The sequence below is a fragment of the Sturnus vulgaris genome, chromosome 6, assembly GCF_052056855.1.
Source record: "Sturnus vulgaris isolate bStuVul1 chromosome 6, bStuVul1.hap1, whole genome shotgun sequence".
NCBI classification, from domain to species: Eukaryota; Metazoa; Chordata; class Aves; order Passeriformes; family Sturnidae; genus Sturnus; species Sturnus vulgaris.
The window spans coordinates 22806189-22825802 of record NC_142248.1 but is presented as its reverse complement, the minus strand read 5'-3'; the positions used below and the strand labels follow the sequence as shown (position 1 = coordinate 22825802).

Below are 19614 nucleotides of genomic sequence, written 5' to 3'. Positions count from 1 at the left end.
ATCCTTTTTTGCCTTGTATGAAAATAAAAAATATTTTCTTTAGATGCTTCCATTTCTTCCAGTTTCTTTTCCCGTTCCCTCATCTTTCTGTATCAGCACTATCTCCAGCCAAAAGGATTACAGGGTGCCAGTGTCCAACACAGAAACCTTTGCAGGCCCATACTATGGACAGAGAGAAAGATTGTGCAGGTGCTCAGACCAGCACTTTTGCAATACTTTCAAAACAATATACACTAGGCTGTCATCAGGGTGCCAGTTTGGCTTGGTTTAAGAAATACCTAAATCCCTGACATTATATCAGCCTAATTTAGAATCAATCTTGCTTTCCAGTGATGATAATAAACTTGTACAAACATGAGATTCATTTGTATATTTTAGCATTTTATTTCAGTCCCAGAATGTAAAACCTGACATTGGAAACAGTTTGATTTTTTTTGGTTATTGAAGATATTAAGCACTACAAGAGCATTGAAATTTCGATCTGATTAGGATAAAAATTCCTCAGGATCAAAACACTTCTTTTTTTCCCCCTACAGTTTTACTAATTGTGAGCTACTTGACATTGCAGAGTTATTCCACAGCATGATAGCAAAATATGTGAAGTATTTTACTGTTAGAAATTATAAACTCATTCTATTTGTTTTTCATGTGTTTGAGGTTATTAAGAGAATAAAAAATTATAACTGATGTACGTAAGTTAAAAGGGTTAGTTCAACTACAGCTGGTAGACTAAATCTAAGCAATATTTTGTAGAGAATAGATTTTTTCTACTGAACATACATAAAAGAAATCATGAATATATAACTGATTTAAAAGCAGACTGAGGGGGTAATATTCCTTGAAAAATAGGGGAGCCATGAAAAAGGTGAATGTGGAATAGTTTATTTTCAGAAAGACTGGATTATTCTAACCACTAGAAACCAGATAAAGTAGATGAGAAGGAGTGCTACCAAACATACTCATCAGAGACCTTTGCTTTATGGGAAATGAACTGCCCTGGCTCACTGTTCCTGAGGAATTGCATTTCTTATAGCTGTAAATCAAATCCTGAAGAAAGAGGATGATATTTTCTAAGCAATAGCTGACGACAACAGTATCTTGCTTGTCAGAGCCGTGTTTCTGAATTTAGTCCTCAATTAGGATTCCAAAATGAAAAAGCATCTATTATATACCCATACCAATTGGTGTGTACTTGTAACAGTGTTCTTGCAAACAATATATTAATTTTGAAATGATGGCATGTTATCATATATTTGCCCAAAAGTATATTAATGGTTGACTTCAGAGGTCTTGCCTTTTATCCTTCCTTGATGCTTTCTTAATGACCTTCATTAAGGTCAGTAACTTGATGTTCAATGAAGACCAATAATTTTTTACAATTAAATAGAAGATGTATACTCCTACAGCATATGACATCCACTCATTCTTAGCATGAAATGAACTTCTAAAAAAGGGCTGTTACAGACTTCTGAATGGTATCAGTATCAAAAAAAAAGGGAAGCACATATACACAGCATTGTACTCCCAAGAGCAGCAATTGCCCTTGCTGCATATAGAGAGTGCTAACACCTGATACAACAGTAATTTCCCTGATCTGCTCGATTTCTGGTGTTGATTTGACATCAAATGTATCCTGCTAGCTTCAAGATCAGGGATCTTTGTCACTGATGTCATAAGAACAAGGGCAGTTTTACTTCTGCAGAGCCTCATGGCTTGGTAGAAGTGTTCAAGCTGCCCTGTGCTTGACACACAGTTCAGTCCTGCAATGCTTTTATGCAGTGGTAAGTAAATAGAGAGGATCCTATCACCTCCCCAATTACTACTAGTGGTAAAGTAAAACTGGGCCATGAGGGGTCTTTCCAGGGTATTAGTTCTAGATGCATAACTATGAAACACAAAACATTCAATTACATTCAATTACAGCTCCTTCATGCCATGTAACCTAATGGAGAGCTCTGTTACAGAACTAGGATTAGAGACTGTATCTGTGCCAGGGTACAGCCAGACCTGTAATTTTTGAGGGTTTGGATTGAAACAGAAGTTATTGCAGCTTAGTTTCTGTGTGTTAGCAGAGCCATCAGCTAGGCCACGATGCTGGATGTTCACAGGCTATTAGACTAGAGAACATTTTAACTATGATCTCTGTGAGAGAGACTTGATTTATGGTAAGTGATATCTGTCATGATTCTACCAGCAATTTGTTCAACAAACATGGCAAAGATGAACAAATAAGAAGATTCCCAAACTCCTGAAACTCTGAAGCATTGTAAAACAGGAAAGACCTTAATAAGGTAGAATTGTAACACCGAAAAATTGGCTGAGAGATTTGTGAAAAAGCATGATCATTCAAAGTTTGAATGAAACAGAATAGAAACAACTGCCATAAACTTTTATTTCTGTTTGGAAAAACATGTTTTAATGGCTTATGTTATCATGCCATAGTGTTGCTAGAAATGCAGGTGCATGTACAGTTAGAGTATGAATTTTGTTTTATTAATTCACAAGGGCATCAAGGCATAACTAACCTAAATCTCTTAACAGAAATTTTGAACCTAATGGAATTTTTTCTATTTACTTCACTGGGCTTAGGATTTTAGTCTATAAAAAATTGCTTTTTTAGGACATAACCCCCAGGTCCATTGAAGCCAATGAAAGCTTTTCCACTGGCCATAACTGACCTTTCATTAGGGCAGTAGTTCCTTTACAAAAGCCTGTTGTCATTGCTATAATCTAGCAGACCTTCTTCACAATTATACTTGTTATGGTCACATTCCTGAAACTGCTTTTGTCTTCCTTTATCTGAGAGAGAGTTAACAAGGCCTACTTTTCTATGTTTCTAATGGGCTGCTATGATCTGAAGCCATCAACATCCCTCTTGATTTTTTTTTTCTGTGTGATTTTGTGCAACGTTTTCTTCTTTGCTTGTTTTTCTCTTTGATGTCTTTGAATATCTTGGATGAGAAGGCAGGATGTAGTGGTCTTACTTTTTCCTTATGATATGTTGTCAGTAAATAGGCAGAACAGCAGTTTTACATGTATTTCTTTTACCCTTAAATCTACAATTGCAATTTGGATTTCTTCTTTTTTTAATCATTAAAAATTATTTTATTTCTTGTAAAAATAAACCAAGATTTTTGGTTCCATTCTCCATCAAACGCAACCTTTTTAGTTTGCTACTTTCTCAAGTTCTGCTTTGTTTTATCATTAGTGGTTTCTATCCATTACTTTAGCTTCCAGTTCCTCTTCAAAATATTGCACAAATCTGCTTTTAATTTTTTTTTCATTGTGATCTCAAGAAGTTATTTCCTTCCTGTGCTCTTTATTTTGGGGAACCAGTTTCTGCTGGTTCTACCTTCCACAACCAGTGTTTGCCAGTTCATGAATTTTAGCTCTAATTCTAGTTTTACTAAACCAGGAGGATTTTCTCTTTCTAGTTTGGTTTGAATTTTATAGGATTGACAAGTTGTTATGAATTATTTTGGGGTTCTACAACTTTTTTCTCTTGGTTTCTATACAATTTTTATTGTCAAATGCTAGAAGTTGAATATCTCTCTGGGCAAAGAGATGAACCACTTTGGCTTCTGCAGAACTTAGAGTTAGTTGGCAGATGTACTTCCCCAGTTATTCCCAAGACTAATTTAAACTTGAAGATCTTTCACAAGGAGCATGAGGTTGACCATAAAAAGACAAATGCAAAGTCCTGGATGGATTCCCTGCTATGTTACAGGCTGGGGACTGACTCGCTGGGTTGTTGAATTGTGAAAAGGGACCCGGGGTGCTGCTGGACACTATGCTAAGCATGAATCAGCAGGGATGTACTAAAATTGTACAGCCAGGAGAGCACAGAAAGTCATTATCCCCCTTCACTCATCACTCTTTAAATTCCACCTGGAATCTAGTTTTAGGCTCCTACCATAGGAAATATATTGACAAACTTCTGTGAGCTCAGAAGAGGTCTGTCAAGACACCCAGGGGCTGGTGTATATTGCTTTGTGAGGAAAGGCTGTGGAACCAGGCTTGCTTAGCCTGAGGTCGAGGTGACATCAGGGGAACCTAGCAGCATATCTGCAACCAGGATACTACAAAGATGGAGCCATGGGCTGCACCATTGAAAGGGGGAAATTCCAACTGCATAGGAGGAAATAAAACCCCCAAACCACTGTAAGGATAACTGACACTTAAGATAATTGGAGCAGGTCACTCAGAGAAGTGAATAATCTGGTTTTTCAACATCAACTAGACAAGGTGCTAAAAATTTTGCTTTGAATTAGTATTGATCCTGTTTTGAGCATTAGGTGGAACTAGATGATATCCCAGACTTCCTTCCAACCTAAATGATTCTGTGAGCATCTTTTTCACATAAAGGAAGATAAGAAATATACATAAAAGATGTAACCAGCCCTGTCTATTGAAAAAACCAACTAGCCTAGCAAGAATAATTATGCTGTAGCCACACAGCCAAATTTGTGAACCCTGCTATACTGGGTGTTGATAGCAGAAGATATCCTTGTGTTTGTAAAGTTTGCAATCCAATCAGCTAAACTGGACATACAGTGAGAGCAGGAACACACTAAGTTGAAGTGATTTTCTAGAAGTCATTCCTGTCTTCAGGGTCTCCTGAGTCCTAGTTCAGTGCTTATATACTGGACCACACTGCACTTACACTCTCTGCATAGATCTTGAATTTTTCTGAAGATGAATGTTACATAAAACATATCCTATTTCAGAGAGAAGTGGTCATTCAGAAGATTAAGGTCTTTTTCAAATGGGATGTTCATCTATGCCAGGTGGTATGGTAAATCTGAGTCATAAATATCTTTTATTTCCTTGGTCAGATAGTGCAGTGAAAGTGCAACTTGTCATTTTTGACTTCCAGTTTCAAGAGCACCAAGAATTTGAGTTTCTGAATTTGTTCCTTCATTTCTCAGCAACTGACATTCTCCTGGATATTAAATGCTTAAAATTTAAATGATACAAAATTACTTTGTTTATCCCTTCGGATAGTTGATTTTATTTCTTTTTCTGCAGGAATATATCTAATCTGATCTTATGCCAAATACACTTTACATTCTAGAAACTTCTGAAATCTTTACACAGCCTAATACTGCTGTTGGCTGCCATATGCTGTCACAGGAGCTGTCCCTATTCTCCTGCTTTCTGGTCAGGGTTATCCTCCTATCTTCCCTTGCAGATCAAGCAAGGTAATTTGGGATGAAACATTTTTTTCAGCCTTCTAGTGTAGTCATATGGTTTGTAAAATCTAATTAAATGTGGCTGCATTTGGGCTGCTGCCCTTTTATAAGGAAATGCAAGTAGGACATGATGCAGGGGGAGCAGAGTTATTCAAATTTGTGACTCTGATTTAAGAAGCAGTTTGCAGATTGTCTTCTGCATTAAGAAAAACACCAAAGTCAATCATAAACGCAGTCAGTCACTGAAACTTCCGAAGAATTATCTCACTTCACTGCAGGCACAGATAAATTAGAGATTATGGGCATAAGTCTTTTTTTGCACAAGGGTAAATCAGGAGCCCATCACTGAAGTCAACAGATCTCAAGAAAAGAATTAGGCCCTATGGCTTTTAATAAGAGGAATACAAAGAGTTTAATTACAAGGAATCAAGCTAAACCTCCCTTCCCCCATACACAGACATTGCACACATTCTCTGGCAAAGTTTGTCTCTTGCAACATTTTTGTACTTCTATTATCCTTATCCTAATCAGTACTACCAGTGTGCACATAACAGGGACTTAGATGCTGTAAGGATGGGGCCATTTAGATATTGACATGTGGGGTGGTTAAAGCACTAGTAGAGCTGCAGCTCAGTTCTGTGTCCAAAAACCTGGTGAAATCCCAATTATGCTGCAGTTTTTGTCCTCCATGTTGTGACTCAGAAAACCCCAAAATCCTCAAAGAGGAGGAGTTCCTATTCTGTGCCAGGGAGGGAGCTCCTCATGTAAGCAATACCTCTTTAAGGATTAAAATAATGCATAGCATATGTAATTTAACAGCTACTGGAAATTCAAGTAATACAAATATAATGCTCTATTTCCACATATTTAAATGATCTTATATGTCTATAAAAAGACTTGAAAATAAATCACACAAATAATTACATTTAAGCCATCCTCTATGAAAACCTCTGGCAAAAAAAAAAAGCAGGTGCAAGACAAAGATCTCAGTTGTGGAATATAAATAATAGTTTAGGAGTAATCAGCTGTTGCACCAGATTATTTTGACAAAAATGGAAGTACTTACAGTCTAAGTGACTATGTCTAATGCCTTCCACATCTTCAGCATGAATGAAGTGGTAACATCTCTTTCCTACAATATCTACAGGGGTCAGATCCATGTAATCACTAATCCTAAAAAGGAAAAAGAACATACAGCCTATAATTCAAGAAAGAAAAGAACAAAAGAATTGTCAAATGACTCAGAAAGTGAAATCTGCTAAAAAGTTTCTTCAGCATTATATCATTAGAATGGAATATCTGTATAAATGAGACAAGGGCTTAGAGGAAAAAAAAAAGAAACAATTCTTTTTAAAGAAACCTGGAAATTATTTTATCCATTTAACTAAGTGGAAAATTAAATTCTAGTGCATATTCTCCATGTAGCATAACACCAGGACAATATAATTCCATGAAATTGTAAAGCATTAGCGGCAATCCAAAATCCTCATTAAAAGACTAAGATGATTCAAGGTTACATAATAAAGTAGAAACATGTTATGTTTATACCAAATGATTAGAGACACATTTCATTTCAACAGATTGGTCTTCTATTGGGTATATTCATGAAAAAGCTCTTCAACCATTTCTTGGCACCAAGTCCAAACTCATATTTCAAGGGATATAATTTAAATGCTGAGACACACAGATGCCTCAGGGTGTTATCTTTTTTAGTCTAATTCATTTGGGAGCCCAGCTTTCACTCTGGGCCCTTTCAACTGGGACTTTGTTGTTTATTGCACATAGAAACTTTAAAATCTATTCTGCAGGCCTTTGTGTGTGTGTGGGTCTGTGTGAGTGTGTGAACTCGTATCATGGAGGGTCAAGGTGTCAATGTCCTTAAACACAGACCAGAAATTAAAAAGAAAATTGGAATATGTCTTGCTCACACAAGCATTTGAAACTATGTCTGACATATTCTAGACATAGAATATTTTTTTTAGGGTTTGAAATAATCTGCAATGATTGTAGTACATTCTATGATAAGATCTGGGAGAGAAAATCCCACCCTGCCTGGTAGAAAGGGGCAATCTTCAGGCAGGCCACTATCCTGTGGTCCTGTAAAACATATGCATAGGCTTGTGCTTGAGCAGAGCAATGGTTCCACTGACTTACAGGACTGTTAACATAATTGAAATTTAAAGGTAGGTATATGCTACAGTGTTCTGCTGAATTTGCTGAAATTGTGCACATATTTGTAGGCTTGAGGCTTGCTACACAAGACTGTTTCTGCATAACTGAAGGAACTACTGACAACCACTGTCATGGCCAGCAAGCCAAGCCTCTTCCATGTGCTTATTTCCTTTTGGGCACATATTAGCAGATGTGGTATCACAATCCACATTAAACGGACTGTTGTCTCTCTCCAAATGATCTCCAATCCTTAACAGTTTCACATTCTGAAAACACACAGACTGATCATGCACTCTAGCAGCAGTCTCTTCATTTTGCTTTTAGTAATTTATCATCATCTGAGATGATTTTTCCCCTTCAGGTGCTTTTCTCACTCCACTGACTAATAAAGAAATCCTAGATCACTTTAGGTGGTGAATCTTAGATGACAAAAATCCTACATTTGCAAAATAGACACAGATTACCATACCACTTTTGAGGCAACAAAATTTTACATCCATGTTTTACACTCTCAAAGAAAAATATTAATTTTTAGAAATAGCCAGTATACCAGCTGTATAACAGATCTTGTCTCAGAGGGGAGCTAATGTCTGGCTAGTTTGGGAACTGAGTCCAGGATTATGAAGGAGATCTCTTCATTCAGAGGAAAGTAACAAGATGCACCCAAAGACTTGAGTAATGTCACTTCTGCTCACTGCTGTTTCAAGCAGGCAACCACTTAGAAAAGTAGGAGTACTATTGATCTCACCCCTGCTGATCCAATGGTCCACTGTGAGCATTCATTTCAGTTAAGTGGCATGGCTTCTGCTCCACACTCCCTGCAGCTGCCAGTAACTCCCCATTGCTCCATAAATAGTGCTTACAGCTGGCCCAGCATGGATCCATTTTTCTCTGTTTTCATCAATGTTGTGCTTGCTTTACTGTGGCACCACAAAGAATTTCATAGCTGCCCGCAAGTGCCAGGAGTCAAGCCCATATATTCAGGGAGGGATACTTATCTCCTTTTCTGTAATCCCAGAAGAGACATCCCAACATCTCTGACTCAGAGAACAGCCTTGGCAAACACCCAGATAATTAATCTGACAGCTTCAATCAGCTGTTCCGTTAATTCCTTCTCATCTTCTGTGGTTTTTGGGTTTTTTTTCCATTTCTCCAGTTTTTACACTCATATTCTGCGTTGTAACTGCTATGACTGGAAATCCTGCTGCCTCAGTGAGATCACATTCACCCCACAGGACTGGCAGAAGTATTTCTACTATTTGACATCACTTTTCTAAACTATTTTTAACAGATCTTTGAAAATGACACAGGGGCTTAAAGTGGAATTATTGTAGCATACATTCAAGTACCACCATATGCATTCTGCATTAGCATGAGAGAAAATCCATCACAAACAAGGAAAAGTTGCTTTATAATGTTGTCTTCAGCTTAAGAATCAAAAAACATTAATAAACTCAACACTTTCTTGCTGTCTTACCACAATTTACAATGTCTTATCAGTCCTTCCTATGTGATTACCAATCAGTGCACCTCACCTGATGAATTTTACAGTTTTCAGTGATGTCTTTTTCAGGCATTTGAAAGTTTTATTGCTACATGAATATAAAGGGAAGGTTTGAGAAAAATGTTTAATTAAAAACCTCCCACATATACAATTCAGGGCTCATAAAAATGCCAAACTCACAGCAGAGAAAGGATACATCTTCCTAATTTGGCCTAAAAGTTCATATCATACTTGACCTGATGAAACAGTTCATTTTTCACATCTATTTGATTCCTGGATTTTTTTACAGAGTCTGCCAATAAAGGTAGCAGCAAGTGCAGATGATTTTGTTAAAAGGGAATCTGTTCATTAGGAACTGGATAGATACCAGCAACTCATTTCAGAGAGGCCTTTGAAAAACTCTGTAGTGGTAGCAGCTTTCCATTGCTACCTAGGTAGGTCACAGTGAAATCAAAGATTTAGGGAAAAGTTTTGTTCTAGATCCTATTCCTCATCGCCAGAGCTCTTTTGCCAGCTGCCAGTTTATACAGCATCTGGATACTCACTGGGTAGAGTCTCTGGCAAAAAGCCCAAACTTTAACGCCACTGTCCACTTTTTCTGTGACTTTGTGCAAGCCACTTTCCATGAAGCAGTTTTTCCAAGCTTAAAAATGAGCATAATATATTCACTTTTAGATAATGTATTGGAAGTATAGATGAAATGTTCTGTCCAATACTCAACTAATATTACTAAAAAAGGTATTGCAGCAGTGCAGCAATGTGGCAGCAAATACAACCTCATAATTAAAATCCAAGGTTATTTTAAGTTGTTTAAGATCCTGATTCAACAAAACAGTTGAGTTTATCCTTTTTAATAATAGTTTATATTGATGTGCTATCCTGATCATAGGTGTTCCACTATAATCGGGCAATTATGATTGCTCATATCAGAGAGCTTCCACTCAATTTATGATATGCCATGGTTATTGTCACAAGAAAAGCTTGCAGCAGTCACTCTGTTTCTTCAACTTTTTGATACTAAGTTCCCTTTGCAAAATTTCTTTTGGCTATATTGCTTTCCTTCTTCCTTTCCAATCTTTTCCCCTTACCTCAGACTTCCATCAGTGGACCCAAACTTATTACTTGTAATTTCCTTCTCAGATATTTTTAGTCTGCTCTAAATACCTTTTCCCTGGATTATATTTTTATTTTTCAGGACTTTGAGGTCTTAATGGTCTTGACCAGCCCCTCTGCTTCCCAGGCCTTCCCCCACCAAATCCCCATGGTAGCCCCTGCCAGTGCCCAGCTCCCTGCAGCCCTGCCTGGCCATCAGCCCTCCTGACCCAGCCCCAGCCCACTCCACTGCCTGTCCTCAGGAGATGCCCAATGCCAGGGGCTGGAGCTGCCCAGCTCCCCCCTGGGAAGGTAGGATGGGCCCTGGCTGCCATGTCCTGCTCACAGGTCACCGTGCAGAGCCCCTGGTGCTACGGGCACCCAGCCCCCAGGGAACAGGCAGCTGAATTTAAATCCTCTCTTTCACCTTCCCAGATCGCTCATCACTATCACACAGAACATAGCCCCCCCAACCAACTCTTCATCACCTGTTCCCATTTCACTGCTGTCTTTCCCAGTATGCCCTTAACCAATTTTATTCTTCAGTTTTCCCACCTCTAACTGCAACAGATCCCACCTCTCTAGCCTACTATCTAGGCCATCTGTGCTTCTGTTCCATTAAACACTGAGCACGATAGCTGTAATCTGCAAATTAGTTCAAAAATGGAAAACTTTAAAACTTCAGACAGAAAAACTTGTGCAGGGGAGGATGGAGAAGCATAAGGACAGGCATACAGGTCAGACCAACGTCTGTCTAGTCCCAAATCTTGCCTCTGAGAGGAATGGTGAAAGATTGTAAAAAGCAGAGAAAGCTTAGATTAATATTTCCTGGCATATCTTCCCCTATTCCAGAAGACATACTGCAGATTACATTTTTAAATTTACCTTCATCTTCTAAGAATGTAATGAAAATGAAGGTAGTGATGATGAAAGTGAATTCAATGCTCTCCTACAACACCAGGATGACATTGCAAGAGTCAAAAATTTCTGAACTTCTTGCCAAGCCCATGAAACAAAGAATACACACAACTAAAACAAAGACGTAAAGGATAGGCTGTACCTATTTTCACAGTAAATGATATTGAGGTCCATATTCACACGAGTGACAAACATGTGGCAGTCAATCCTGACTTCATTAATGGTAGGAGGTGGCAAGGCATGAGCAACGACAACAAGTCCCATGATTTGGCTGGGCACTGTCCGTCCGTGTGACAGCGACACTCTCAGACGTAACCGGCCTGTTATGTGGATCACCTGCAAAATAAAAACAATAAAAAATACACAGTGAATTCTGAATGCAACTCTGACATCAGTTTCTTTTAAATAATAGCTTTATTAGTCCCTACAGATATTGGCTGTCAACATGCCCTATATTTTCTTATGGCAAAAAGAACATAACAGGCAAATGCTTCACATTTATCAAGTAAAAACCTAAGAAATGCTATGGTGTTGATTTTTGCTGTGGTGGCTGTTACAAAAAAACTCAAAGAAAGAAGAGAACAACAACAACGAAGTAGAAATTCAACAAAAGAGAGAGTGGGATAAAACTGAAATAATGAACCCAGAAATTAATAAAGTAACCATTTTATAATATTTGGAAATTGAATATGACACAAGAATGACCAACAATTTTGAAACACAATGGATTTAATTGAGTTGGTAGTCACGTACAGCATGGAGACACTGTTCACTGACTTGAATTTCTTCTCTGTTGCTGGCAATTTGAGAAGCAACAGCCTACAGGGGGTGCAGGATAGTCTTCCTACATCCACAGTCAAGCATTTAAAGAGTTGGTAGATGTGTAATGCCTTTTCCTAGTGCACTAGGCATATATGGAGAGCTCTGGGAGTGGTGGTTTTCTTCCATATGCACAAGATAAAAGCACAAGATGCAATAAATAGCATCCCTAAGAACTGCGTCCCCCTTCTAAGAAAGCTACCTGAAACTCTGGGAAAAGAATAATTCATCACTTCCAATTTCACTCCTTCAGGAGTTCTGCTTATAGATAAAGGGGTTGTTTTATCCAGTAAAAGAATATAAATACAGTATATTGAAATGAAAATTCAAACTGCAGTTCCTGTACTCATGGAAAAGAGAGGCACAAAGATTAAAAGTTGCAGGCTGTCACAGATTTTCATCCTCAGACTGTGGTACAACATTGACATTAAGAGAACATTTCCAGGAGAGGAGGGCCCCTTTCTCTGTCATCCCAGACTCCCTACCCAGAGGTCAACAGAGAATTTGGTCGATTCCTGGGTCACAGGAGGAGGTGACAAAAGTGGGGTAATAAGCACACTGATACTCATCTCCCAAAGATAGAAGACAAACTCTTTACTTCTGATCTCGGATTAATAATAAAAAGTGAGAGAGAGAATAAGATTTGTAATTTTTAAGATTGCAAATCACAAAGTGCATCCAAATTCAAATCTAATTCATGCTAGTAGATCTGCGATCTAAGACTTGAAATTAGTTTCTTTTTTAACCTAGGCATTGAAACATCTCCTTTCACCATTATTTCACCTTTTGAGCCTAGCCAGTGTGGTGAATCAGAATGAGGAAAGTGATTAGCTGCTGTGTATGGCTACTTCAGTTACAGGTTTCAGACCACCCATGTTTAAAGTAACTATTGCCTAAACTCACACTTAATGCACCTTTCAAGGGCGAACTATTCTATGAATATTTGAAAAAGTTCCTAAAGGCAAAGATGCAAAAAAAGCATTTCGAATCCACTTTAATTATTTCTTTTTCTTAAAACCTCATTAACTAATGAAGAAATAGCTAAAAGAAATAGGATTAACTTCACAGGAGGGGCAGTAATAGTGTATTTTGCTCCTTCGAGCTAGGCTTGCATATACATCTGCTTTTTATCATTATCTGTCTCTTTTTATCATGCAGTTTCAGCTTACTGCAAAACTCAAATCTGTAAATACTTGGAAAAATGCTGATGGATTACTGTTAAAAATGTGAAACTTTATCCTATACTGAACGTGCTATGCAAAAGTATCATTTTTCTGTTGTTTTTCCATAAATGTCCTTATGTTAATATGTTTGAAGTTAGCATGAACACTTCAGGGAATTTTTAAGCTATATTATATATATCTTTGTATTTTTCTAAACCTTCATGTCATTTGCAGCTAAACCTCAACATGATTTGCTTTTGAACAACTCTCTATTCAGGCAGTACCTCAATTTTTTTTCTGAGTCTTCATCTGAAATACACTTCAGATGTAGTATTGCCCAAGAGACAGTTCCAAACCTGCTAGAACCACCACATATTAACATTGTTGAATTTCAAGAGAATTTGCTACCGGATTCAAATTATTTAGCTTGTTCCTAATTCTACCATGGATCAAAACATGTTCTGAATTCCCATATGAAGTCAAATTTTAGGGGTCAGCACTCAGTTGCATTCTGATTCTGCACATTGGGAAAAGTACAGCAAACCACCCATCAGTTCCAGTGCCTGTGTGCCTCTAAAGAAGCTGTATTTCCATGCCTGAAATCCTTTTCTATGATAACATTAGTCAAATGCACCAAGTGGGAAAATCTAATTGGTAGTAAAAAACAATTCTAACTGTCATGACCTTGTCTATATTGTGAGTATTGCCACTTTTAACACTGGTTCATTTGAACTGGGATTAGGGGTGATAGGAATGATAGGGTCAATTATCTCCCGTAGCTAAAATTAATCTCTTTATAATTCAATCCTGCAGCACTAGTCTATCATATCCTAAAGCAGTATTATGACTTTAATGAAGCTGAATTGCAACAATAAACTGTTTTATGAAGGACAATACTTGGCTCCAGAAGTAAATATTTAATAAAAATTTGCTAGGAATGTACTGAAAATCAAAAGTAAATGCAGTTCTTCCGTGCAGTTTTCTTTGTAAGTGCTTCCTTCTGAAAAGTTAGTCTAATCAATCTTTAAACTCTATCTTCTTTCTAATACTGCCATATGAATAGACAGGCACATTTAGATGTCACAGCAAGAGAAGACAGCAATACTGTGTTCTGTCTGTTACAAAAACAGTGGGTGAATGTCCTACTCCTGATCACAGGATCATCAGAAACTTTGTATATCAAGAGCTGTACAGATTTCCCCGTCATTTCTTCATCTACCTCTTAAACTGAATGAATAACAAGACTCCTTTTTTATGTTGCTGGGATCTGGACTGGGTTAACTGTCAGAGACTTTGCTTACAAACTGTTTATTAGTAGGTGTAACTATGATTCTATGATTCATCCTATAGAAGCACAGGGAAATCTTACGGTTGAAATAAACCATGTGACGTGATCAAGACCGGAATTTTCCTTAGGCCATTCTGATCAATATTATTGCTTGTAGTATAACCTTACACAGGCAGGTGGGTGAAGAAAAAAATATTTTGCAAAAACAATACTTTTAACATTGGGAAATGAAAATAACTCATATACTCTAAAGATGTAATGCTGAAGCAGAACAAATACTGCAAAAATCTTCTGTACTGCTTAAATGCTTTGTTTAAAATAAAAAATCTAAATCAACTTTGCCTGACACTCCAACATTGGAAAAAAATTATTTGGCTTTTATTTTTAGCTGATTAGAAAACGGATTTGCAAAATATTGTAAGTACATGTAAACACATGAGTTTATGAGTGTGGGAGTGTTAACAAGCCACACTGGTTGGACAAATATATATTTCTTTTCCCTGCCATATGCTCTCTTTAGTCATCTGTTAGCGATATGCACTTAGATGTGCTCTACTAATGTCTACTCATTATAAACAAGCACATCACAAAGACCTTGATAAAACCTTCCCTCTGTCAATACTTAAGGAAAATAAAGCCCAGCAATCGAAAAACACATCTGGAACCTGCTCATCATCCTTTAAAGCTAAATCTCACCTCTGAAGATGGAAAATACTTTCTTTGTCAAAAGATATCTTTAAATATTACATCCATTCTTTTTCATATACATGTGATGTCAGAGAAAGGACATGCATTACCAGAGGCTATAAAAACCTGCAAGCATGAAAAATCTGTGAGTTTCACCTTTCAGATGTCTCTGTGTGCTTCAAAACTTAAACTTCAATTTGAAACAAATTTCTAAACTACTTCTTTTGTTCTCTGTGTAAATGACTATGCCAATTTATTGTGTGTGTGAAACCACAGCACTGGCAGAAGTTGTCCCTCCAGGTCATTTAATGAGACATTAAATTTGAAGTTTGAAAATTATTGCGTAGAATAAATTTTTTTAGAAAACAGTCATATACAAAAACATCCGAATGTACTTAGTGTGTGCACCTAGGTGTTTGTTTAGCTATTTTGTAAACAACTCTCACACACATTCACTCCCTTTTACAGAAACAACTGTTTCTGAAGGATATATATACACATATATATCTATATATATGTATATATACACACTACATATACACACACACACACATATATATATATTTTTTTTTTGGTCTCTCAAAGATGTTATTTTATACTTCCAAAGTCAACACCTAAATCTTTAGAACACAATCAATTTAAACGGCTGAAATTGGCCAGAGAGATATCTTACAAACTATACCCATAGCCTCTAATTTTTCTTTCAAAGAGTTATGTTCTCCTTCATTCACTGATACATATACATGCATCTCAAAACCTGTCTGTGACACCAGTGAGACAAATGCTTTAACACTCTGCAAGGTAATGAGTTCCTACATGGTTTCAGGTGATTTCTAAAGAGTGAATATTTGGAAGCTGACTTTCCTCCAGACTATTAAGAGAAAACAGAGTCCAGTGTCACCTTGGGAATTTACACAATGATATCTGAAAGTTTTTCCTTTTCTGACATAAAAATATAACCATGTCTATCAACCTAAACTTCAGTATAGGTTTCTTTATTTACCACACTTTTGTCCTTTCCTGCCTACGTCTCACTGCAATCACTACAACATTTATACTTGCTTATATTTTCTCATGGTCAGAAACTGTTTGATTCTGTGGTTCCAGAGCACCATCCTCACTGAGATCCAAGCCTGCTCTCCCAGTCTTCATGAAAGCTTTGGGAGAAGACATCATTGGCTTATACTTATCATTCAGCAGTAGTTGGGATCTGAGAGGTCCAGTAAGGCTTTGTGTTTGCAGTTCCCGTAACACTTCCATATCCCTTTCTCAGACTTATTTCATTTCTATAAACACTACAGTATTACTAACAGGAAATTCCATGGAACAGGACATTTTGGAAAAGGAGTGAGCCACTACAGCTGTAATATGTTGGATCATCCCATGTGCAGCAAGTCTGAGATGTCCCAAATGCATCCAGCTTGCTGTGCATAGGCTGAACAAGTCTCTATCATGTACACTCAGCTTAACACACAGGACACACTGGGCTTGCCATGTGCACTTTACATGATGGGCTTCTTCCATCACGTAAAGTAAAGTTTGTAGATGTATGTCCCTGCTGAATTAATGTTAGATTTGCTATCTCTTTTAATCTATGAAATAACAATTTCATCATTTTCCCTTGTTAACATCAGCCATCTCCAACTTCATAAGCATCATCTATCTTTTTTCTTGGACAGCATAATGTGTCTACTTATGGTAATTGTTCTCAACATTTATTTGATTCAAAAATTTGTTACTTCAGTTTTAGCTTCGAAAAAGTGCTTGTATGCTGAAAACCCTGTATATCTAGGGTCTTTTTTTCGACTACAGTAGTCCATCTAATAAAAGACACTGCATCTACACAACAATCTTGTCCTATTATATCAAGTCCACACCAGAACAAAGAAAGTAGTATTTAGTGCAGCTGTGACTGATACATTCAGAACCATGGTGGACGAAAATAAGACAAGGCAATACTCTATGATTCCTGAGAAACAGCTTTGCAGGCAGTCTTGATTGAGTTAGGCAATGAATGCCACATGAAACCACTGTTCAGAATTGTGGTCTTGAACATCCTTTCAAAGAATATGAGTCTGATTTCAAGGAGGGGGAACATTATTCCTAACACATATATAGTTTCAAGGTCAATAGCCTCTTTTCCATCTACAAGTACATTTCAAATCCCTTCAAATACACCTGCAAAAGATAGTCTGAAAATGGAAATGGTATTTACATTTAAACAGCATATTTGGTCTCAGGACGTATTTTATTGTTAAAAAGTCAATACTAGTTTTTTGGAGACACTTTAGGCTTTTCCCATCTTTCCTCTGTTATCACTCTCTCAAATAATAAGATTCAAAAGCTATTCTACTGCTTAAAATAGTCACGGGTAGAATTTAGGCTAATCCTAAGGGTTTTAAAAAAAAGTATCCTTATGAGACCTCAAAGTTATTGATGCTTAAAGACAAGCATCATGTGAGAAACAACCCAGTGTGGTAGGCTCAGTTCAAAGCACCTGCTCAATCCCTCAAATGACCTGAGTAGAATATTATTGATTGCATGTGGGGAATGTTGAGATCAGCAGCAAGCACAATAGCCACAGTCACTTTCATTCAAGTACACTACAGGGAACAGATCTCTTCTGTGCTAAAGTTACTGCTTTGAGCACACATGCAGCAATCTGCTTGTCCCTCAACCTCAGGATGCAGAAAGTTTATCTCCCACTTACCTCTGTCTACATAATAAACTAAAGAGAATAGAATGGGGACAGCTTTCTAACTCTCCAAAAAAGAGTTAAGGCAAAAGATGAACGTGAGATTGCCCAAGTTACATTGGTTAGGCTAAGGCCATCTTAAGAATACTCTGTGAGAGTAATGGAAGACTACTGTAAGATAAACAATTCCTAAAGCTGCCATTAAAAAACAAACAAACAAACAACAAACAAACAAGAATTTTCAAGAGTGCACAAATGTTTTTCAAGAGTTATCAAATCCTAACAGACTGGGAAATGAGCAGCAGATCAGAGGTTCCCCAAGTATTTATGGATCATTTAGATTAACATTATTAGATACTAAATTTATGGCTTTTCATTCGGCTATATAAGACATTTACAATTTTTAATTTGGGATATTAGATAAGCAGTTACTCTTCAGTATAGTGTAGCACAATGTTCTGTGCTGTATATGGGCGCATTTCTATCTTTATTGCCATGATGGCTCTCCTGGCAGGATTCTGAGGTCCAGTCTTGCACTGGTATACACTGCAGTATTAGCAGCTGCATGATCAAGTCTGTCCTTTCAAAAGCACATTTTTATTTTAAAATATGTTAATGATAGGACATCCTTTCCTGTGTTGTGATTTTCATTAATTGCAATGGATTAGCAAGCTGCTTTTCTCTAAACAAAAGACGTTGTAGAGCTGACACTCCTAAAATCAGCTTTATAATATCAACTAAAGAAATATTGTGTTGAGTCATTGAACATTATAATTTTTCAGTTATTTTGCTTTATGTAACTGAAAAGGTTTCCATTTTCATAATCAGCCCCTGGAATAAGAACTCCAAACTTTCCACTTTTAAACAGCCTCCTTTAATATGCAGTATTAGTAATTTAAATTATTAGGTTTTATTTTAATACCTTTGAACCTTTAATAGAGGTCTTATTAACAACTCTATCAACAGTGTATTGTCTTTTCATAATGCAAAACTTAAAAGCATTTGAAGATCAACATTAATAAAAACGGAAGAAAAAGAAACTAAATGAAATCAACACACAGCAACCTGAAAAAGTAGCCATAAAAATTGGGTTTATGACTGAATACTTTTTGAAGTAATTGGCACTAAGACTGTTCTAGTGCAGATTGCTGCAAGAGCGCTCTTGGCAAGAACATCATAAGCACTAGCAAAACTTAATATGCTCAAGCAGCCAAATACAAACTGACACCAGGAACCCATGTGTGGCAACAAACAGGAAAAAAATAGAGTATCTCAATTTAATACAAACCTACATACAAAGGGATCAATTTTTAAAATTCGTGGTTTAGCATACAATACAGCTGTCCTCAGAGTGAATATAGAGTAGCTATACATAAGAAATTAGAATTATCAGTGCGGGGGAATTTCTCAAGAGTCCTTTTGATATGTAATACAGCAAATATAATGACTTAGAAACCAGACATCAATGCATTAAATGAGATCAGGTTGAGATCTATTTAGAAAAGACAGGTTTAAGCTGGAAAAAGAATCTCTTTGATATGACCTCCAGAGCAGACCATTTGCAGAAGGATTCAAGATGAGCAGATTTACCTTTGCATATCTGTTTGCTTCACAGCTGCTTTAAAATATAAACTCTAAAATTTTTAATATTGAGTTATTGCAGAAATAAGTCTATGTAGTAAAAAATATTAAGACCTTGGGATTTTCTTGACTTCTTGCACATGTTATAATGGATTTTGTTGAACTCAGAGAAATGAAACATAGTTAATTTAAAACCTAGCTAACATAATTAACTTATTTATAAATGATTTCTTATAGAATCTGGCTATTCCTGGTCAAGCTAGAAATCTGGAATGTCTCAGAATTTTCAGTAGTCTGCATCCCTAATTTGTGGTCAATACTCATTTAACCCTGAAACTCAAAAGATTAGTTCACTTTAACAGATTTGCCACTTCAAATCCCTTGGTGTTCAAATATGTTGCATTTTTTTTTCTTCATGAAATGTTTGAAGTCCCCTTTAAAAATAATGCCTAGAGGATATTTTTTCCTTAATACTATTCAAAAAAAGTTGAAAGCATTTAGCT

General features: G+C 36.8%; 1 protein-coding gene across 5 annotated transcripts in view; it reads right to left on the bottom strand.

Annotated features, from left to right (window-relative positions):
• NPAS3 (neuronal PAS domain protein 3) overlaps positions 1-19614 on the bottom strand; it is a 592150-nt gene that overhangs the window by 19623 nt on the left and 552913 nt on the right. For all 5 annotated transcript variants that reach the window (XM_088167275.1, XM_088167277.1, XM_088167276.1 and 2 more), the window contains 2 exons: positions 11021-11214; positions 6259-6365 (listed from right to left, as the gene is read on the bottom strand). In XM_088167275.1, the coding sequence (XP_088023401.1) occupies positions 6259-6365; positions 11021-11214 (301 nt within the window). The remainder of the gene's footprint in view (positions 1-6258; positions 6366-11020; positions 11215-19614) is intronic.